Raw genomic sequence first — 21,693 nt, forward strand, 5'->3', positions numbered from 1 at the left:
CACGCACCGAGATGGAAATTGGACGGTTGTTGTGTTGTATGCTGAGAATGCTGAGAGCCAACCGGGAAAAAAAAGATAAACCCAGACGCCAACAAGAGCAGGTTTAACCGAGAGCTGCTTCGCCTAAACTTCCCCTTTTGGCCTCGCAACAAACAGCCTCACAAAAACTTCCAAACAACCGAGAAAAACTTCAACTTCGGCTGCTTCAACATCTTCATCCACGGCGGAACCCTGTGGGTTGTCGCTCCTTTCCTCGCTTCCATCGAAATATACTGCTCTCACCCAGGGGATGAAGCGCAATTGAACCATAATGGATGCTTGATTTTTGTCTAATCTTCCTTTTTCCCAGACCTATTTTAATGTTTTCCCTTGCTTTATACAACCCCTCCTAGCTAATAGAATTGAATTGCAAGTCCTTAATGCTTTGATTTTCAGTATTTGTTATTTCTTTTTTAAAAGTTTTCTAGTTTTGCGCACTGGCTAGCTATATATGCGCTCTTCCCGCCCAGTTACTACAACTTTCTAGCTGATAGCCTGCTGCCGTTCGATTGTTGCACTATGGATCCTCACGGTGATTTGGCCCCGGCTTTTTGCATTGGACAACATGAAACCCGACGGACTGTGCCGGTATCGCCTCAGCTAGTCCAGTTGGCGCAAGAGGGTAATGTACGTATTTTGGTAAACCTATGTGTTTGCACTTCACATTTGCACTCCCATTTGCTAATTACCTACTCAGTACGATCTGCTCACAACCCCTATCACAACTCCGGTTTTCCATTCCCGTATCCTCACATTGCTCTCTACCCATCTATCCGACTCCCGTCCACCGGTTTGCGATGCTACTTTAACTTTGGGAACGTCGCATAATACTAGCCCTGTGACGATACCACCACTTTTGCCCGAAGATACCTTCTTGACCCCGAATGAGTCCACAAGTCAGTTGGTTGGTGTCACTAGTTCTTGGATAGATCTCTGCTCGCCAGATCCGTTGATAGCGGATATATCCCGCCAAATATTGAGCCTGGAGATTTCCTATGCAGCGTTTTGTGGCGTCAGTTTCGTTATTATCCCCGGCCCAAGATTACACCATGGAAACGTGCATGGGGAAGGCCTGATGTACTATGCTCGCGCCGTTCAGGATGTTTTGAACGTTGGGCTCTACATACAAGTGCACATCTGGTTTAGTATGGTAGATAATCCAGACCTGGAAACAAACGATGTTGGTGACCTCGCCCCCTTTGCTAGGGCGGAATATCTCAGCGCAAGAGACGATCTGGCTCCTAAGTTGGATTTATTCGGTACATGGGAAGCTTGGGACGTCATCAGGAAATTGTGTAGATATCATTCGAGACTTTTTGTAGGTAAGAATAAAAAAATATATATTATTGCTATTTCTCATATGTCCCTTAGCACAACTTTAAACCCAGTGGTGTGACCGTGAAATGAGGCAATTGCTTTGCGGGAAATTTTTACTGATTTGGATGGAACAGCGTTATCAATCCCAAAGCATCTTCCTCCCATGTCTGTACAGTCACGATGGCATTCTGAACAGGTCCACATCCTCACAATCGCAGGGTCGTCATTCATCAAGAACCAGAAAGGCTACCCAGTCTTGTCCAAAGCCCACCAGGCCATGATTTCTCGGATGATGCGACTCCGTACTCCGCCATGGATTATCTTGTGCGACGTTGGCCCAATTGCTGGTCTTGAGGTTGGCCAAGCAGGTTCAGAGACAGAGTCCACCCGGACAATCAGTTCTAAAGTTGAGTCGGATAAAGACGCTCCTACTCCCGCGGAGGCGCACCAACACTTCAAATCAGGCTCAAACAAGAAGAATTTTGACCCAACCCCTCACCTGTCCTATATGAGGAATCTCCAACAGAAACAGCCTGCTCGGACTCCTATGGAGCGATTTGGAATTGGGTATCAAGATTATTTACAGGCTCCTCTCCAACCCCTTACCGTTAACTTGGAAAGCATAACTTATGAGGTGTTCGAGAAAGATCCCATTAAATATGAATGGTATGAGCGTGCAATTGCCAAGGCGTTGAAGGATTGGGCGGAACAGGGGAAACCAACTTGCCACCCAGAGGGACATGTGGTCGTTGCTGTAGTTGGCGCTGGTCGAGGTCCTCTGGTAACCCGAGCTATTCGCGCGAGCGTTGAAACAGGCGTTGCCATTGAAATTTGGGTTGTGGAGAAAAATCCTAACGCCTTTGTTTTATTACAAAGACACAACGAGAGCTTGTGGGGTGGCTGTGTGAACTTGGTGAAATCAGATATGCGCAGTTGGAAGGGGCCGCACCGTTTAGCACCCGTGTCTGGTAAGCATCCCAAGCTCCATTGTGGGAAACATGCATCAGAGACTAAAAAAGGTTCCAGGAGATTCCAACGAGCCACCCAAAATTATCCACACACCAATAGATATATTAGTTTCAGAGCTACTTGGGTCGTTTGGAGACAATGAGTTATCCCCGGAATGTTTGGACGGCGTCACCCATCTACTCAACCCTGTTAATGGAATTTCGATCCCAGCGTCATACTCTGCACACCTTTCACCCATTTCATCCCCACGCCTCCATGCAGACGTTACCAACCAATCAATCACCAATCCCGCAGCGCCAGAAACTCCCTATGTCGTTATGTTACATGCGTTCGATTTCCTCTCCACTATCCAACAACAACCCGCAGCACCAACGAAAAGCACCGGTGCCAGCAAACCGACAAGCGGAGCCGGAGGAGGTCAGAGTACTCCAGGTGGTGGAACCACATCGCCATCACCGCTCGTTGAACCACCAACGCCAATCATCCAATCAGCCTGGTCGTTCTCGCATCCCAACGCCAATATTCCCCCCCACTCCCCGCTTTCATCGACAATTTCCAACGAACACAACGTTCGACGAACCAGATTGACATTTCCCTGCCGGGAACGGGGCACATGCCATGGCCTAGCCGGCTACTTCGAGACAGTTCTATATGAGGGTGTTGAGCTATCGACGAATCCAGTGACGATGGACGCGAAGAGCGCTGGCATGATTAGTTGGTTCCCGATATACTTTCCGCTCAAGGTATGTCAAACATATTTCTACTATTATTTATTATCTTAATTAGTTTCCTCCCCTCCCCTCCCCTCCCCCCCTCCCCCTCCCCCCCCGGGCCTCCCCGACTCCGAAAAGAAAGCCCCATCACTTCAGAAGCCAAACAAACTAAAACCAAACCCACAAAACAGACCCCCCTCACCGTCCCCTCCAACTCCGAAATCGTCGTAACAATGTACCGCCAAACCGATAACCGAAAGGTCTGGTACGAATGGATCGTCGAGGTATTTGCGCTGGATACATCGGCGTCACCGTCATCGCCATCTTCATCATCGGTCGCAGCAACAACCACTGCCATGTCGAGCAGCGGTGCCTCATCGCCATCGCCGCAGGATTATTCCCTATCATCATCATCATCGCTATCCACGGCCGGGAAAGGCGTGGATTCCGACAAGGGCAAAACTCCCGGAGGGGTGAAGAGGGTTCGTGTTGCGATGAGTGAGTTGCATTCGAGTATTAAGGATGGGTGTTTGATGTGAAATTGTGTTGGTATATGAAAAGGGGGAAATAGGATATTTTTTCTTTGATATATGGTTAACACATCTATTTATATCTATGCGCCTTAAGTTGATCCAGATGGCTGGCTACCCCTGAATTAACATCTCACGACATACTGTACGTCTCATCTGTCATCTTGAACAAAAATTCAAAAATCAACAATGGGCCAGAAGCAATCGACGAGGCAATAATATGAATCTAAATATCTAATCTCTAACTACTATCGTACTACCCTCTTTCTCCCTTCCCAGCGAGCACCAGCACCCTATCAAGCTCAGTTAAAAATACGACTAACTTTCTCACCCCCGTTTCTACCCATGCTCTTAACAAACGTTCACGCACTTTAAGGCTCTATCTGCTATACCCCCAACCTTCACAAATCCCATACGACTTTGAAGAATTAAGCTCGGCCAACGGTGCTGGAAAGCAAGAAACCATTTAAGGTCAAGGTCACCACCACCACGGTGAGTTCCTTTCCCTTCCTTTTCCTTTTTTTCCCCCCTTCAATCCACATCGCTAGAGCCCGGTGGTATCATTGCCGTAATCGACGCAGTCCCAGTCCCGGTCCCATTGCCATTAGTATGACCATTCCCACCACCACTCCCATTCAAGTCCTGATTTTCGCCCTCGGTAAGCCCCTTCCGTATCGCAAGTACGCTATCGACAATAACAGCGTCAATGCCTTCTTTGACTTGTAACTATATTTTCCGAAACGATTTGTCAGCGTATCCAAAGCCAAAGCGGACAGCTTCTACCGCGTCTCCTCCCTCGTCCCGAGAAAAAAAAGAAAAAAAAAAAAAAAAAAAGACCATTACCTTCACATTCTCCGGCTCGTTATTCGCAATTCCATACGAGACACAAACAAGACCAGACTCCTTCACAACCCTCACAAGCCTAGGCGCAATAATCAACGGCTCCGCCGCGGTCACCACCCCCAACAAGTTCCACCGCGACGCAAATCGAATCGCCTCTTGCAGACTACTAGCACGCACGTCGCCCACGACCGTGAGGCCGGAGTCCGTCAGAAACATGACAGGGATCGAGGGCTGTTTGAAGGAGAGGAGGAGGCAGATGTCCGGGTTGAAGGAGGAGAATATCATGTTGCGACCTTGCCCGAGGTCGTAGACCTTTGTGAGGACCGTGTCGACGAAGGAGTTTAGTTCGACGGCATAGGTGTCCATTTCTTCTTCTTCGGATTCGTGGAGCATGGGGTATTCTGTTTTATTCTTGGTTAGCTTTTTCTCTTACTTATTATGCCTATGCATGTTTTTGATATGAGAAGAAGTAGGGGGTCCTGTAAATTTTCGATTAAACATACTTAGCTCAATATTAAATCCAACCTCCTTTGGCAGCTTTTTAAACAATTCCTCCAACGTTGCAAATGGAGCTTGGATATGACTGCCACGCGTGTTCCCTTTGAAACCCTTTTTCTTAAAGTCGCGCGTATGTTTCATCTTCTCGCTCATAACCGACGACACAAACTCTTCGCCAACGGACATCGAGCGTTGGCGTCGCGCAGCAGACGTTCTCAAGTCAGCTAGATGAGGATCTACAGCCTTGGATGATCCTCCTGGCCCGCCGGATTCGCGTGGCCCACGCGCTTCGCTGAGATGTAAGAACTGTATTTTTGAAAAGAAAAGAAAAAAGAAATTGAGGTCAGTTCACAGCATCCGCGGAACAAGGGCTCACATCCTCAAAACGAAGGCCCAAAAGAGCAGAAAGTAGAAGACAGAATGGAAATGAAACTCACTTGTTCTAACGTTAGTGTGTGGACTGGTGCATCTATGCCAGTTTCACTAACGAGGAAATCATGATATATCACAGGCACATGATCCTTCGTCAGTTGCACATCTAACAACCGTTAGCCCATAATGATTAACACAGCGAATGGGCCGAATGGAGGGGAAAGGTATATATATACCGAACTGCATCACCACGAAAATTGTTAGTTAGCCACCTTTCAAAGTAATAATAATGCACTCTTCGCCAATGAGACAATTATTAAACTCACCTCAACATAAGATGCTCCCAGGTTCGCGGCCGCGATAAAGGACTGTGAATGTTAGATACACTTGTCAAAGAACGAGGGAAGAAAAAACCCTCCAAACCCGACACACCTGAATCGTATTCTCGCCCAACTGTAAAGACTTGCGACCTGCTATGTTCTTTCCAAGGCCTTTTGTTCAAGTTAGGAATGAACCATCGCATATATGATGACGTAAGACAGAGGTAGAGGAGAGGATGGAGAAAACAGAGGAAAGAAGGTCGGAGATCGAATCACCTCGATGCCCAATAACCATTGTCGAAGCCATGCTCTTCCAATACGTCTGGTCTTCCGTAATAGACATATTTGGATGTTTGAACGGCGTAATAATGAGGAAATTGAACGTGACAGTACCAATGATATCGAGCGTATTCGCTGCGATTATCGGCACGGTCACGTCTCCTTGGAGGTTTATCCGCTTCGAGCCGACGGTGGGTTTAATGCTGGACAGCAATGCGACGCCGCGGCCGACGATTTTCTCCTTGGAGCCAGCGTAAGTGGGTATTAAGTCGAAGATAATTTTCACCTTGGAGGCGTCTGCCGCGTGGAAGACGATGGGCTCCGTGGCAATGCTGTCCTGGATGGGTAGGTCGATGATCTCGGGTTCACCACGCGCCTCACTGGCAGAAACGACGATGGACAATGCGGTGTCCAGCTGCGTCAGATACGCGCTGGCCATGGGAATACGATCGAGGTTAACAGCGTGTACTGATTTCCGCATGTCCATTGTTCCAAGGCTGACCAGAACCATGCTGGCGTCGGTTAGATAGCGATGGCCAAAAGTCTTGATCGGCTCTGCCGCTCGGCCTGTGGATTTTCGATCTGCTAGCGAGGCTGGTGTGGGAGGAGACAAAGAACGGGCTCGCGGAGTAGAGCTGTCAGAATCGCTCGAGATCTCCACTGGTGGAGTAGCCTGTGCCAGCAGTCGAGCGATATCCATATGACCCCTAAGAGCAGCATGTTCTTTGGCGGTCCAGCCGGAGGAGTCAGGACGCTCCAGATCAGCGCCTGCATTGATCAATAACTCCACCACACCCAAACTCCCGTCGACGCAGGCGATGAACAATGGCGTCCAAGAATATGTATTCTCCGCGAGCTCAGTATTGGCTTTTTGATCGTGCGACCCGTCCAGAAGGGCCTTGGCGCACCTATCATGGCCAAACCGTGCCGCAACATGGAGAGCAGTCTCTCCCTGCTCGTCCTGATAATTGATATCTACACCAGCATCGACCAGGAGCTGGACAATATCAACGAAATTGGATTTAGTAGCAAGCGCAAGCACGGCACTCGACTTGCATATATGTTTCCGGATTGCAGCCTGGTGCTCGTTTGCTCCCCTCCAGTTCTCCGCATTCAGCAATGCTCGAGTGGTCAGGAGATGGCCCCCAATGACACTTAGGTGCAAAGGTGCCCAACCCTCGTCATCCTGCCAGTTTGGGCCATCAATACCCTGGGAGACGTCGAACATATTCCATGCCTGCAAATGTTCAATGATAACCTCGCATACGACACGGAATCCATACTGAGCAGCATAATGGAGTGGGGTTCGACCGGAAATGTCTTTGGCAAGTAATGCACCTCGTTGTTCCGGACGGAGGTTGTCCAGGAGGTGCTGCAACAGTGAGACGGAATCGTCCGTCCTGCATAACATGGGGGTCCGGTCGGACTCCTTTACGACAACGCGACTGTGCTGGAGGGTCGGTGCAGCAGCCGGCGTGATGTAATTTGAAGCTTCAGTTGGAAAATCGAGCACTTGAGCAGCAGAGAGCTCCGAGTCGCTCGTCGACTGCGAGCGCCCAATGGAAATGACAAGACGGTGGATGCAATTTCGTCTATTGATGTCGTCATCTTCATCCAAGGTGTCGATCTTCCCTAGCAGAGACACGACCGAATTCCTTGCACGGTAGAAAATGGAACGTTGTAATAGGGCCTTCACGGCCTTGGAATAGAGACTTGAGTCTAACTCCTCCGCCGCAATCTTCAACGTGGGTAGCAACTCCAACATAATGTGGGTATCGTCTTTGCGCAATGCATCGTCAAGAGCTAGAAGTAGGCTTGGTGGGAGCTTGAGAATTGGTCGGGAGCTAGGTTTCATCACTGATAGGGAGGAATGTGTGGAGCTCGCATCATCGAAGCCCTTTTCATCTCCCAAAACAGATAACCAATCATTGATGGTTTTTAGGGATTCCAGCAAGCCAGCATTCGTAGCAAATGGGGCAGGGTCGACTTTGGTTGGCAGATATCGCATCTGCGCTTGCGCACCGGGAAGTTTCTTGTCAAGCTTCTTTGTGATTTTGATGAAACCGCGCCGATTGACCTCGCCATACCATTGTAACTTTCGAAGCTGGCCACGCAGTTCTAGAAGCGCCGCGAGGAGATCCTCAGTGTCTTCAGAATCAAGGCTCTGCGAGGCAATAACTGAATGTCCATAGCGGTCTTCCAACAGCTTCAGGCGGCGGGAGAAGTCTGCGAACTTTTTGTTGTAGAACTGATCGACATCTTCCAGGTTACGGTCGAGGGAGTAGAAAAATCCTGTAGAATAAAACCGAAAAAACAAAACAAAGATCTTAGTACCTTGAAGGGGTCTCACACAAGTGTGTATTTTAGCAAGATGAACCCACCAGCCAAGTCTGGATCATGGCCCTCCCTCTGCGCATTGATTTCCGATTTGATCAGCTTTTTCAAGCTCTTATACTTGATATATGACGAACCCCACTCGGGCACAACATTCCTTGCAAGATTCCGGCCGAATTTCATGATGTATATGGTATGGTATGGTCTATTCTTTCCTTTCTTTCGTGATGTATCCCGTTGATCTCCTATAAATCGAAAACTGGATGCGGACCCCCAACCTCCCGTGTTAATGATGCATGCAGGAGATGTCCGATCTATTTGTGTTATTGAAGTGTGTCAAAAATCTTCCGGGGGAAATGAGAAACGGATATCGATATATCGAAGGAATTAAAGAGGCTATCCGGAGAGGGAATAAAAAGAATTGAGACAGTAAAAAAATGAACGGAGGAAGAAGATTCAGCAGGGGAAACCTCCCAGATGGTCACAAACAGGGAAAGGGGAAATAGCAAGAGAAACGGAAGAAAAGGTGGGCCATAGGAGTCGTGGATGCCATCCTGGAGATGTCTTCTATTTAAACATATTTTCGAGTACTGTTTCTCCCTGGATATCTGTTTATGGAGGCGTTGGTGCAGCTTTTTAATCCAGCTTCTCTCGTCCTTTCCGTATCGAGGGTTTCGAGTAAATGAGGGGAGGTTTATTGATCTGCTATATCCTCTGTACAATAAATCAATGTTACCGTCACCAATTAGCTTAATTGACTCTTTAGACAACATTGATTGGACAAAATGAAGCAAACAAGGCTTGCAGCAAGGAAAAAGAGGCCGTTCCAAAAAAGAAGTTGCACGAGTACCCTGAGCCTGTCCCTTGTACCTGTCCCTGTACCTGTACCTGTACATACATACCTAGGTCTACTGCATTCTTTTCCCCTATCCTCTTCGCCAGCTAACAGAAGGATAAATCAGCAAGTGAGTGGTTGGTCACAGGACGGACTCCGATCACCGCGAAGAGAAGTAACTAGCAGCCAACGGAGCGAGCTGATGAGAGCGTCCCGGAGATTGGGCAGACTGGACTGACTGACTCGAACAGCTAGCTGGCCCTAGTTCAGTTCCGGCCACAGAGCTTTTCTTCTCTATTTTTCTGCCCTGGAGTCGGTGAGGGATCGACCCTGCGCGCTGTGAATGGTGGAGAGCTGGGGCGGGAAGAAATTGGGGGCCCTCCCGTGGGGCGGCGGAACTAGTTATATACTAAATTATAATAAGCTAACTACCGACTGCAGCTAGGAAAAGATCAGGTGGGTGTGTGTTCGCTGTGGCGTTTCGAAGCGCAAACAAGCAAGCAGCTGAGAAGAGAAGGGAAGGCAACGCAGGATGAAATAAGGAAGAAAGAAAGAAAGAAAGACAGGAAGGAGGTTGTTAAGGGATTAACTATTGGAAGAAACAAAGAAACAGTACATACAGACAGTACAGACAGTTACAGCGTATGTACTGTAGTTATTGGACCAGGATGACTCAGCGGGCCAGCGCGTGAGGAGAATGTTGGCTCTGATTGGCCAGTGGCTGGTGGAAGGCGTGTGTTGATATTTGGCATCGATCTATTGACGCCAGTATTGTATTTGGGGACAGGATGGGACAGGATGGGATGGGATGGGATGGGATCATGGATGGTTTGGTGGAACAGTTGGTTGTCGGGACAGGGCGAGACATGGCGAGGATGGTTATTATTTCTCGATCAAGACATGGAACAGTTGCAGGTCTAGTTACGGATTACAGCATTATTTCTAAAGACATAAGTCTACACGTGCAACGGTATAAAGGAACCTAGTCCATCCTATCATAGAAGAAGAGGAGCATCTGTATCTATCTCTCAATTCATCCGCATGCACCGGGTACCGGCAGTCATATATGTATATATATATAAACATGATGAGAAATACTACATACATATGCACAGCACATGCAAACAAAGAGCAAGCAAACTTCCAACATCTTGCAAGACCTTTACGGAACAAGGTTGTAACTTAAGCAATATCATCCTGGAATGCCCAGATATGCTGTGCTGCGTGGTCACGGTGCACAGATTTAAGCCAGTCCTAAGCCACTGTCCCACCTTCCCCGGCTTCTGCCAAGGCAAGGACAGAATGTACGCATTATGCATTATTATTATTCCCAGTCATCGGGCAACTAGGATATGTGAAAATGTTTCCAACCAAGAAGAAAGGAGGAGGAGGGGCGGAGGAGGAGGAGGGGGGGCGGAAGAAGAAGCTCATCTAACTTCAATTTCGAGAATATATGAATGTAAGAACGAGGTGAATTGTTGCAGCGCCATGTATATATATATTCTCAATTTCTACAAACTCCTGACTGCCGCGTTAGGTTGTTGACATTGAGCAACGACCAAAAAATAACAAGGAACAAGACCGTGCATGATGAAGGAAGAAGAGTTTTTGAACTTTGAAGTAGTCAACCAAGTGGAGCTCCGTGGTGTAAAAATGCCATCGTTAAAAAGGGGAAAAAAGAATTAAGTGGAGTGAGTAATCCATCCCATAACATATTAAGAGGGGAAATTAAAACGGGAACAAAACCAATTTGAGAAAAACTCAGAGAAGAGAGAAACACAAAATAAAAAGATAGAAAATGAAAACGAGAAAATGAGAAAATCCCAGAAATGAACAGCAGAAATCCATGCCCTATCTATCTAAACCCCTTAACTAAAGAGAAACAATAATAAATATGAAAGAACTAGCAGTACAACAATATATTCTGGTATAAGAAAATGGGGGATAGAATGAACAGACCCATGAAGAATAAACCAGCAAATAATAAACGAGGGGGAAAACAGATGAACAGATCCCATACAAACCGGGGGAAAAAAAAAGAGAAAGAAAGAAAGAAAAAAAGAAAACAAGAAATATAGGAAATCAGATCAGGTCAAACAAACAAATAAAAATACACCGCAATTGAATCAATCAAACATAGACAACAGCCATACGCAAAATTAAGGAAAGAGGAGGGAAGACCGACAAAACAAATTAGAGCATCAACTATCTCAACCTTCAACCAAAACCCTTAGTCCCTCGACTCCACACCTCAACACCTCCTCCCCCATCCCTTCCCCTCCAGCAGCAGTTCCCTTCCCACCTCCACCACCGATACCCCCAACCAAACAACCCCTCAACACATCCACAGCGCCTTTCTCCTTCAACACCCTCCGCGCCTTTCTCCCCGCTTCCTCTTCACAGCATCCCATATTCCTCACACAGACAAGCCCTCGATGAACCATCTCCACCCCCCCATCCCCATCACCCTCTTTACACATCCCCAACACAACCTCCACGCCCCCCTCCCTCGCCAACACTGCTTCTACAACGCCCTCAAACTCCGTTAGCACCGCCAATGCACCTCCCGCCGCCCTCCGCGTGGGCAGATCCCGCGCATCAGCTAGGGCCAGGAGGATATGCAGCCGCTGGGCGGCGCGCGGGGTTCCATCGGCGAATTTGGCGATGGCGTCGGGGCAGGTTGTCAGGTTGCAGGTGAGTTCTGTGGCGGCGCGTTGGAGGTGGGTGTTTGAGGAGAGGAGGAGGTCTTCGACTGTGGGGAAGGCGAGGCGGGTTATTAGGGATGCGGCAGAAGGGGGCGAGGAGGATGAGGATGAGGAGGATGAGGAAGGGGGGGCCGAGGCGAGGTTTGTGAGCGCGAGGAGGGATTCGAAGGTGGGGAGGAGGTCGCGTGGGGCTTCGGTGGAGAGGGTGGGGGAGGAGGAGGATGATGGTGAGGAGGAGGAGGAGGATGGTTGGAGGAGGTGAACAAGGGGTCTGATTGCTGTGGTGATTTGGGGGAAGCCCGAGGTGGAGAAGACGTGGGCTGGGTTAACGGAGATGAGGATGCGGGCGAGAGCGTGGGCGGCGTTTTGGGTTGGTTCGTCGTTTGCTCGGTAGTTGGTGCTGTTCTCTGTGCGGGAGGAGATGAGGGATAGGAGTAGTTTGATGGCACCTTGTTGGGCGAGTTTTCCACGGGTTTGTGGGGCTTTGGAGAGGGAGAGTAGGATCTTGCTGGTCAGATCTTGGATGGAGTTGGAGGCTGTGTTGGCTTTGTTGCAGTCGATGAGTAGAGGCATGATACCAGCATTGATGACCGTTGTACAGCGCTCCTTCACATGGCTGTCGTCGTCCAGGGGATTAGACGCTGCAGGTTGGGAAGATGCGTTCGCGTACGATCTAAGCTGGGAGATTTTCTTCTGTTCTTCAGATAAATTAGGACGGTATTTTGTGAGATTATGGATGATCATGAGTCCGCCGTAAACGAGAGATGCGTCGGTAACATTGTTTTTGAGTATAGCTTCTAGGTCTGACTGGAAAGTCGACCCTTTGGAAACCAGCTGTTCCTTGACCTCTGGCTTGACGGAGGAAAATGCCAAGCCCTCAACCAAATGATGGAAGTCTCCTTTCTGCGGACGCTTAGCTAGGAGGATTTTAAATCTTTCAACTAGATCATGGGAACTACCTGACGATTCCTCCGCCCGGATCCTCGACGCAGCAGTCGAGGGTTTCGGATTGGCATCATTTTCAGAGGCCCTGATTTTGGCCAAGATAACAGCAGCGAGCTCTGCGCGTTCGTCGGCTCCATTGCTGAGCGTATGGGAGAGCCAGTCTGCGCAATGCTTATCAATGGCTTCGCGGCACTGCTTGTCGATGCAGGAGGCGTTAAACAGTTCCAGTACAGCGCGTTCCACGGTGATACCTTTACGCTTCTGTTCGAGCAAGGCAACAAGAGATTGGACAAATCCCTTAGTCAAGAAGAGAGCTGCAGTGATGGAGGGGATAATAGGAAAGACAGCAGCGGCGGCAGAGAAAGCAAAGATATAGTCGTCATTCCGCTGTCTCGCAACACGAGCCGTAAGGATTTTGGAGAAAAGTGTCTGCCCGTTCTCCCCCGCAGCTTCAAGGTATTTGGCGGTTGCCAATGTGGCCTGGCTGCGGACGTCACTGGGCAACCTCAGGTCCAGGGAAGACAAAATGGCATCAAAGCACTCCTCGTCAACCAAGTGCTGCAGATTCTCCGCATCGACTGCAAGAAGTCGGGCAATCCCCTTAAGGGAGCGGCCGTCTAGGTCATGTCCGGATTCCATGAGCTTGGCAATAAAGAGCTGGAACAGCTCACTTTTGCAGTGGTTGCGGACTTGTTCGGACTGCCAGAGCGCCGTATCCAGCACCACAGTATCCAAACATACGACAGCACCATCTCCCCGGTCGTAGATCTCGTCGAAGAATTGGGTAACGGAGAGTTGGAGCTGGGCGGCAAAGTGGCGGCGAATATGGGGGCTGTTCCGCACCAGGGCGGTAATTATCTCGTCCTGGATATTCGAGAGGCTCGTGGCGGGGCAGGAGAGGATGAGGTTAAGGGTATCGAGGGCAGCTTCAGGGGGAGGCTGCAGGCCATCAACGCGGAGGCGTACGGCGGCGTCGCGACCGGCGCTTTCGTCTTTGTGGGTGACATACCGGCGGCAGAGGTTTACGAGTACGTGGTTTGTCTCTTCGTCCTCCGATATTTTCTTGAAGGCAGCTTTGACTTCGTCGTTATCTGGAGCCAGGGAGATCGCCTCGCGGAGGTTTCTTGAAGCGGCCTGAAAAAAAGGAAAGAGTCAGACCACGGTTCTCCAGTACAAGATTGCGGCGCAAAGAGAATGAAAAGAGGGACTACCTCTCGATGGCCTGCATCAACTAATTCGACGGCTTCTCTAGCCAGCTGGACGGCGCGGTCATCGGAGGCCGACTGCACCATGGAGGCGGCGATCTGTTGAAGAGGCCGCTCGTTTCGTTTCTGGATGAGGAGACGTTGGTTCTCGAATCGGCTGGATCGGCTGAAGCGCGATTGACGGCGATATCGCCTCAAGAGCGCTCTAACTTGTTAGAAGGAATAACCGCTGGGCTTAAGACGTGGGAAAGAGAGTCAGGCAGCTCGACGGGAGAAGGGTTTTGGGGGTTGGGGGTTGGGAGAAGTTTTGGTAGAAGTTTTGGCAGATTGACTCAGGGCGAGATTGTTGTTGGCGGAGTTGGCGGAGGCTCGATCGGAGTCCGGCAAAGAAGAAGAAGAGCGCAGTTTTGGAGGGAGGAAGAACAGAAAGGAGACACCAGCAACAACGATGCAACAACCAAAGCAAAGACAGAGGAGAGGAAATAGATAAATAAATAAGGAGTCGGAGAAAATAAATAAAAAATAAAAAAAAATAAAAATAAGCGTGTTGGGGGGTTGGTTCTTAGGGTTTGGGCAGTTGAGTTGGGCGGCGAAAGAGTTCTAAATGTAGAATTAATTATACTTTTTCCCTTATCTATTCTGTTAAACAAGTGCGGAAAAGAAAAAAGAAAAAAGAAAAAGAGATGTATGTGTGTTTTCTTTGTCTGTCCGGGGAAGGATGAGAGAGAGATATATATATATATATATATGTGAAATATATAAAAGGATGATGAGTATATATGTATGTGCGGAGTACTTATATGTTGAGTAACAAGCAATAAGTAATAATAATAACAGTCTCACAAGAGAGAAAAAAGAAGAATAATAATATAATAAAAAATAATTTACAACAAGCCCTGCAGGAAGCGGAATTAAAAATAATAATAATAAATAAGATAACTATGAGTGAGTTACTACTGGAGAGGTCAAGCTCTCCCTCTCCCTCTCCCTCTCCCTCTCCCTCTTCCTCTTCTCTTCTCCCCAGTCCGCAGTCCCGCCGTCCCCAGTCCGTCCCCAGGATTAGCGTCAATTGCAGTGGGGATAATTGCTTTTTCTGAGATAGCAGCCCGGGTAGCACCAGCTTGCTTATGCGAATGAAACGAGTCATCGACATCATGATTGATAAGACGCGGCGGAGGAATGAATCTCCATCCAACCGGATTCTTCTGCTTCTGCACGCACGCCGGAACCAAGAGCTATAACTATAGAAAAAAATAACGTCAATATAATATCTATCTATAGTGTGTGCGATCGAGGTAAGTCGCTAATAATAGCTTGAGATATTGGCTCGTACTGCCAATGCTTGCCTTCAGTGTGCGACTGCTGGGCGAAGGATGCAAGCGTTGAGTGGAAAATGAGCTGAGGATGAAGATGAATGAAGACGGAGATGAAGATGAAGATGAAAGATGAAAGATGAAGATGAAAGATGGAGTTGAAATTTGAGCTTGAAGACGCCGTTTCGGTATGGACATAGCTACAGTAACTAACTACAGTACGTACAGTGCAACTGATATAGACACACTCAACAGCACAACAACACAGCTTCAAATATCCCAAACCATACATACATACTCCGTCCTATCCAGTAACTACTAGAGACAGACAGCATTGCATTGCATCTCTGTCGCGTCCTCACCATGCGACCATAGCTAGTTTTATAACTAGTCATTTTACCTCTCTCCTCCACCCACCCCCATCCATCATCCATCCATCCATCCACCGTCACCACCATCACCACCACCATCACCACCATCACCATGAACGCTGTCGACGGCGCAACCCATTATGACCCCTCCTCCAATAACGGTATACAACAGCTCTCTTCTCTTGTTGTTCACCCAGCCTTAGATTAGATATTTTCAGAGTAGCTAGCTAACTAACTAAACTAAAATTCATCCCTTCAGTCCCCGCCCCCTCCCTCCTCACCGTCATCCTCGATACAAATCCCCACGCCTGGGCCCGCCTTGAACCCTCCCTCCCGTTCTCCGCCGCCATCGCAAACCTTCTCGTCTTCATCAACGCCCATCTGGCCTGTAACTACGCAAACAAGGTTGCCGTCGTCGCCTCCCACTGCCATCATGCTACCTGGCTCTACCCTACCCCTTCCACCCCCCCGTCCTCGTCGTTAGACCAGCAGACCACACCGCCAGATCGGGACGTCATCATGAACGGCCAACCCTCCCCCGAAGAATATCATCAGCAAGGAAAAGGAAAAGAAGAAGAAAGAGATGATGATGATGATGATGAACCTATAAACAAATACCGCCCCTTCCGCCTCGTCGAAGAACAACTAACCCGCAACCTCCACGCCCTCCTCTCCACCACCACCTCTGCCGACATCTCCTCCACAACCTCCACCATGATCGCTGGCGCCCTCACTCTCGCCCTCAGCCACATAAACCGCGAAACAATCGCCCACGCCGAAACCCACGGCACCGCAAAACCAGACGGCACCTCCGCCTCCACCTCCACCTCCACAGGCACCACAGCATCCGGCCTCCCACCCCCGCCAGGCACCACCCCCGCCACCTCCTCCCCAACCCCTCCTCACCTTTCCAACCCCACAGCCCTCCAATCCCGCATCCTCATAATCTCCCTAAGCAGCACCACCCACGCCGCCCAACACTACATCCCCATCATGAACAGCATCTTCGCCTGCCAGCGCCTGCACATCCCCATCGACATCCTCAAGCTAGCCGGCGACGCCGCATTCCTCCAGCAAGCCTCCGACGCCACCCGCGGCATCTACATCCCCGTCACCTCCCACCCCGCCGGCTTCCTGCAGTATCTGATGCTAGGCTTCCTCCCGGACCAGCGCGCGCGCGCGCACCTGGTCCTGCCCAGCCGCGTCGACGTCGATTTCCGCGCGGCGTGCTTCTGTCACCGCCGCGTTGTCGACGTCGGGTTTGTGTGTAGTATTTGTCTGAGTATCTTTTGCGAGCCGCTTGGTGGGGTTGATGGGGTTGCGGAGTGTTTGACGTGCGGGTCACAGTTGGGGGTTGGGGAATATGCCGTTAAGCCTGTTGTGGTTGCGGGGAGGAAGAGGAAGAGGAAGAAGGAGAAAGGGGTTGGTGGGAAGGGGGGTGTATCGCCTGGGTCAGCGACGCCGACTCCTACGCCGGGAGCTCTGTAGGTAGCAATATATATATATATATATATATATATTTTAGGGCATATTCTCATTTCATGGTTGTAATATAATTAGCCATCTTAGATTTTCTACAGGATATCTTTCTCCATTCTTCTTGTCTAGCTAGCGACTTATGTAGAGTGGGGCGTATCTACCTTCTCAAATTCGGAAGTGTTCTAAAATCATATCTCCATCCATCCCAGTGGTGAATTCGAATCCGGATGAGAACAAAACAAAAAGGGACGCAATTTACCTTCCAAATTTATCCCACGTCCTACTACCGGGTACCCTAGTTATCCATCCAACTTACACCCAGCATCGTAGCCCTATATCTACTTCTCGTATATCAGATACACAGCACTTGTCCCACCCTCATTCTACCCGCACAATTCCCCCCAACCATCATAAAGCAAATCTTACCCTCCCACAACAACCCCTTGGCTCTCCGTATGTAACAAAACCCGGCCAAGGACTGTGGTACCTCCCTTCCCTACCTAACCCACCAAATACCACCAACCTACCTTGCGCAGATGCTCTATTTTTTAACTATAACTAGTAAATGGATGATGCTTATCACGCCCAGCCCTGAGGCCTGCGAAATCCAAACCCTGCCGAGTCAAATACACGTTGCAAGTTTCACCCCAAGGAATCAAAAGCGTAAGATATACCGAGTAGGGTTTCCTTTTGGTTCTTTATATGGTCTGACAGCGTCACACCTCCGCTACCAGAGACTAGGCAAACATTAAACAAGATTGGCAGTGCAGATTAGGGAACGCCAGTAGCATGGAGTGGTGTGAGAGGGAGGAGTGAGAAGCGAGGAGGGAGGATGAGTAAAGGTGTGGCACAGAGAAAAAACGGTAACGAAATTACTAAAAAGGATATGCCAACCAATCAGTTCTTCCCGACAGAACACACAGCCAAGGCTATAGAGGAGCATCAGACTCATCTAGCTCCGGAAGTTGATAGGTCTCCCCTTGTCTGCCATTGTGCCATCCTCAAAAGACATCCCAGGATTATCAAAACGCATCAATCTAGAACCGTCAGCATCCCATCCAATGAAATGGTCTCGTCGTGTTATCTGCCTTCCCTGCTTTGTACAGCTACCTAGTTAGTTTTCTTCTGAGAGCGCGGAAACAATTCAAATCTCACCTGGTAGGGTGAGATGACAATGCGGACATCGAGTTGAATATGCTCTTGCAGGGGTGATTGCTAATGCTGAAGTTAAAGCAGCAGAAGGGAAAATTAATTTACAGGATCCAAATTCGCTGTATGGGCAAAGAACGTAATATGTGTTGCTGTCCCTGTATATGTTCGCTTTCCTATCTGCGCCTGAATCCATCCGACACAGAACTAGTCAAAAAAGGCCCTGACAATGGGATATCGATCGTGACTTAGGCAGCAAGGACACTTCCCTCTCCGGACGCGATACGGAGTAGGATGTATCTTTCTTCGATTCGTCTAAATGCTAGAGTCACGTATTGATAGAAAACACTCGGTAGGAGCGTAGGTGAGTAGATATCTCCAAAATGCCCCTTACTCGGTGCTAGGAGGCCGAATACCTGAACAGAGAAAGTACCGAGTCAGCTACTCATCGTTTCTCAGACCAAGTGTCTAGTGAGACCCTATTATTTGACCAACATCATGAAAAAGGGTTTCGGGCATGTCAAATACCTATTAAGCCTAATAAATCGTCCTCCTTGGGCAACTTTGTCGTGACCTCTGTTGCGAGACATAAGACATTTCGGTTCCGTATCGGCGGAGTTCATAGAAGCAAGAGCCTATGCATGTCAGCTACAATGTTCGCCTGGCAAATAATGTATAGGATCTGGCACTTACGAATGAATCCGTATTGTGTCCAAAGTAAAAGGCAATTCCCTCCTTGGTAACTTTAACGGTCATCACCCCAATAGCAGCATGGCAGTGGCTACTCCTAACACCAGGATGGCCTAAGGAGAGTAAAGTTAGAATAATCATGGGAGTAGGAGCGGTTGCGGATAATTTCAGGGGTTGGAATAATAGCCAATCAAACACCGTACCCATAAAGTCTACATCGATCATAGCCTCTAGTGCTTCGTCTTCATTCACGGTCTCGAAAACGCCCGGCTGTCCTGCCACCTTTCGAGTACTTGAATATATCCGCTCCGCGCACACATTGGAGGCCATCGTTGTAGCCATATGCTCACCGGTGCCACTTGTCACAGCCGCAACACATGTTTTGGCTTCGTCTTCGGGATCCACTGGAATAACAGCGGTTCCAACACCAACAAGAGCCGCTGGGCCAGTACGTCCGCTGTGTTTCATGCCAATACCGCCAGAAGAAGAGCCTGCTGCGATATTTCCATGGCAATCAACAGCGATGGCCCCGACAGTGTCAATAATGTTGTCATCCGAGCCTATTATATAGCCTTTCCGAGGAGGTTCCTCAAATGAGTCGTTTTGGGCCTGATCTCCAAAAATTTCCGGCGGTATAGCATTTCCTGCATATCCAAGAGAGGTTGATGCCGCAGTTCCTAACTCTAAGGGGAATCTGGCCCTTTTCCGCTTTCGGTTTTCGGCTGATTGAAAGGAGCCATCGATTGCACCTGGGGATTCCGTAACGTGCTCTGTCCGGTTGAGACAGATGTCCACGAATTCCGCGTTCATATCCTCCTCAGACTCACGGACACTTGCATCGGGCAGATGTGTAAGAGGTCGAATGCTGGTATCAGGGGATGCCACGCCATCAGATCCATTATTAGAACTTGACGGAGGATTTGTAGGGTTTGACGAACGCCACCATGACCTTGAGGTAATATTGCGGCCAGGGCTGGAAAAACGAGATCTAGTTGAAGCAGTGTGTCCAGGGTGCTGATATTGAGGATCCTTTTGGGCCTCCTCCACTTGGGCCTCCTCAGCTTCTACTTGTGCCAAATCCCGTTTCCACCGCAGCCAACGTTCGCGCGAACCACCAGAAACAAGGAAGTCAGCATGGAGGATTGGCATGCCGTTTTCATATGCAAAATCTGTTGCCCCTGAGCCAACTAGAAGATTGGGTGGCACCCTGTTCAAAGACAGTGGCTTCGTTGAGACATCTAGAACGAGACGCGCAAGTGAAATCGGGTTTTTAATATCTACGAAGCAAGATTCATTAGCTAGAATGATATTAGTCAGGGAACTCTCTACACGCACGTTCCACAGCGCCAACGGCGCCGCTTCGACCCAGGTGGTCCACAATGGTCGCGTCGCATTCCACCGTGCCGTGAGCAGAGAGATTGCTGCCGTATCCTGCATTTGTAATTTCATGATCCTCCAAGAATTTGATGGCGACCTCGACCGCGTCCACAGCGCGTCCTCCAGCTCTCAAAACAGTCATTCCGAGTGTTGCCGCCCTGATTCCAAAATCAGTTCTGTAAAAATGCAACAGCATGGGGAATGTAAAAAGAGGGCTTACTGATTGCATACCCAAAGATGGGTTGATTCAGCCTGGTAGCTGTGGAATCCCGCGCCGGCATGGATAAAAATGGCAGAGACCCTCTGAGGCTGTACCTCCTTCGAATGAGAAAAAACCATGGCTGCGGTGGAATCAAGTTTCTTTAGAATAGGTATCAGAAGTCAACTATGGGACAATTGACACTCTCAAGGCTAATACCAGGGTTTAATGAGCGAAGTGAGGCCGTGGAGTAAAGTCAAGTGAGGAGATATTCTGTTTCGCAGTGAAAATCCTGAGATTCACATTGGGTGGTTAGAAGCAAACACCTCCAGTCAAACAGCTGCTGTGAAAAGGTTCAACACAAGAGCTGCCCCCTTTGTACCTTGATGCGCCAACCAGCGCAATGGATTAAGTTGATAAACACTAGCTGACCATAATAAAGTGGTATTGAGATATCCAAGTGAGCGGGTATGGTCGCGTTGCTATGCAGACGGGCAGGGCTAGGCTACTAAGGAGATACTGAGCCCGTGGCTCACGGGTAAAGGAATGAATGGCAGCAATAGGGAAAATATATAGGTATGCTTCTAGGTAAAAGGTATAGAGAAGGCTAATACCCCTCAGACGACAAGATAATAGTAGGATATAAACGAATGAACAGGAATAGTAGGCTGAGGGAGGATAAGGTATAGAGTGAGAATGGAGAGAAAATGGCTCCAAAGAAACAACAAAAAAGGGGAAAAATAAGACAAACAGAACAGAGACAAAAAAGGTGCGCATTACAGCCGCATTTCTGCAGAAGGAGACACACGCATCAGAGTCCTAGAAGAAGCCGCAGCCTGGAATCGACTGTTTATTGTGGACGGCTTGAGGTGTATAACTAGTAGTAGTACAGCCGCCCGAATGCCGTTTCCCCATACTATACTCATGGAAGAAGGGAGCGAGCAAGAGAAAGCGTAGCAGGCTGGGAGAATTGAACAAAGAAATGGAACAAAAAAGAAACCAATGTAGCTCCACGATGCAGTAGAATGGCTATGAGAATAGTTTAATTTAATGTCTTGAGTACGGAGCACATTTCATCTTTCGTCGAAGTTTTATATACGGAGTAGAGTAGAGAGAGCTTCAATGCGGCTCTCGTTGGTTTGGTCAGCCGCCACGTGACTGCGCTTATCTCATCAACTGCAGTGACATCGCCGGAGGGGGAGGGAGTCCAC

At 48.9% G+C, this 21,693-nt stretch overlaps 5 protein-coding genes across 9 annotated transcripts; 2 read left to right on the plus strand and 3 right to left on the minus strand.

Annotated features, from left to right (window-relative positions):
• The first annotated feature begins 13 nt into the window (after positions 1-13).
• Positions 14-5,011, plus strand: BDCG_04024 (protein arginine N-methyltransferase 5). Its single transcript, XM_045419693.1, has 5 exons — positions 14-666; positions 737-1,361; positions 1,491-2,324; positions 2,383-3,068; positions 3,230-5,011. Exons 1-5 carry the CDS (start codon positions 559-561, stop codon positions 3,575-3,577), a joined length of 2,601 nt encoding a protein of 866 aa, XP_045275939.1. The 5' UTR covers positions 14-558; the 3' UTR covers positions 3,578-5,011.
• On the minus strand, positions 3,583-10,213 carry BDCG_04025 (glycerophosphocholine phosphodiesterase Gde1). Of its 3 annotated transcripts, none has more exons than XM_045419695.1 (11): positions 9,293-10,213; positions 9,117-9,156; positions 8,262-8,928; positions 5,878-8,172; positions 5,714-5,772; positions 5,608-5,649; positions 5,518-5,521; positions 5,347-5,447; positions 4,915-5,215; positions 4,412-4,812; positions 3,583-4,294 (listed from the first exon to the last, which is right to left on the minus strand). In XM_045419695.1, the coding sequence occupies exons 3-11, from the start codon at positions 8,395-8,397 to the stop codon at positions 4,100-4,102; spliced, it is 3,534 nt and encodes a 1,177-aa protein (XP_045280714.1). In that variant the 5' UTR covers positions 8,398-8,928; positions 9,117-9,156; positions 9,293-10,213; the 3' UTR covers positions 3,583-4,099. The 3 variants fall into 3 exon arrangements, with proteins under 3 accessions (XP_045280714.1, XP_045280715.1, XP_045280713.1); XM_045419696.1 differs by having other exon boundaries at positions 9,117-9,458; positions 9,670-9,947; XM_045419694.1 differs by having other exon boundaries at positions 9,117-10,087.
• Positions 10,214-10,219: 6 nt separating this feature from the next.
• On the minus strand, positions 10,220-15,475 carry BDCG_04026 (actin cytoskeleton organization protein). Its single transcript, XM_045419697.1, has 2 exons — positions 13,911-15,475; positions 10,220-13,833 (listed from the first exon to the last, which is right to left on the minus strand). Exons 1-2 carry the CDS (start codon positions 13,989-13,991, stop codon positions 11,260-11,262), a joined length of 2,655 nt encoding a protein of 884 aa, XP_045275940.1. The 5' UTR covers positions 13,992-15,475; the 3' UTR covers positions 10,220-11,259.
• BDCG_04027 lies at positions 14,875-21,568 on the plus strand. Of its 2 annotated transcripts, none has more exons than XM_045419698.1 (3): positions 14,875-15,405; positions 15,473-15,749; positions 15,848-21,568. In XM_045419698.1, the coding sequence occupies exons 2-3, from the start codon at positions 15,701-15,703 to the stop codon at positions 17,074-17,076; spliced, it is 1,278 nt and encodes a 425-aa protein (XP_045275941.1). In that variant the 5' UTR covers positions 14,875-15,405; positions 15,473-15,700; the 3' UTR covers positions 17,077-21,568. The 2 variants fall into 2 exon arrangements, with proteins under 2 accessions (XP_045275941.1, XP_045280716.1); XM_045419699.1 differs by having other exon boundaries at positions 14,875-15,199; positions 15,446-15,749; positions 15,848-17,376.
• Positions 15,877-21,685, minus strand: BDCG_04028. 2 transcript variants are annotated; one of them, XM_045419700.1, is made up of 7 exons: positions 20,504-21,685; positions 20,242-20,441; positions 19,110-20,183; positions 18,910-19,019; positions 18,745-18,851; positions 18,325-18,632; positions 15,877-18,163 (listed from the first exon to the last, which is right to left on the minus strand). In XM_045419700.1, the coding sequence occupies exons 1-6, from the start codon at positions 20,620-20,622 to the stop codon at positions 18,617-18,619; spliced, it is 1,626 nt and encodes a 541-aa protein (XP_045280717.1). In that variant the 5' UTR covers positions 20,623-21,685; the 3' UTR covers positions 15,877-18,163; positions 18,325-18,616. The 2 variants fall into 2 exon arrangements, with proteins under 2 accessions (XP_045280717.1, XP_045280718.1); XM_045419701.1 differs by having other exon boundaries at positions 17,114-18,632; positions 20,504-20,774; positions 20,865-21,685.
• Positions 21,686-21,693: the final 8 nt, after the last annotated feature.

The sequence above is a fragment of the Blastomyces dermatitidis genome (assembly GCF_000003525.1).
Source record: "Blastomyces dermatitidis ER-3 genomic scaffold supercont1.4, whole genome shotgun sequence".
NCBI lineage: Eukaryota > Fungi > Ascomycota > Eurotiomycetes > Onygenales > Ajellomycetaceae > Blastomyces > Blastomyces dermatitidis.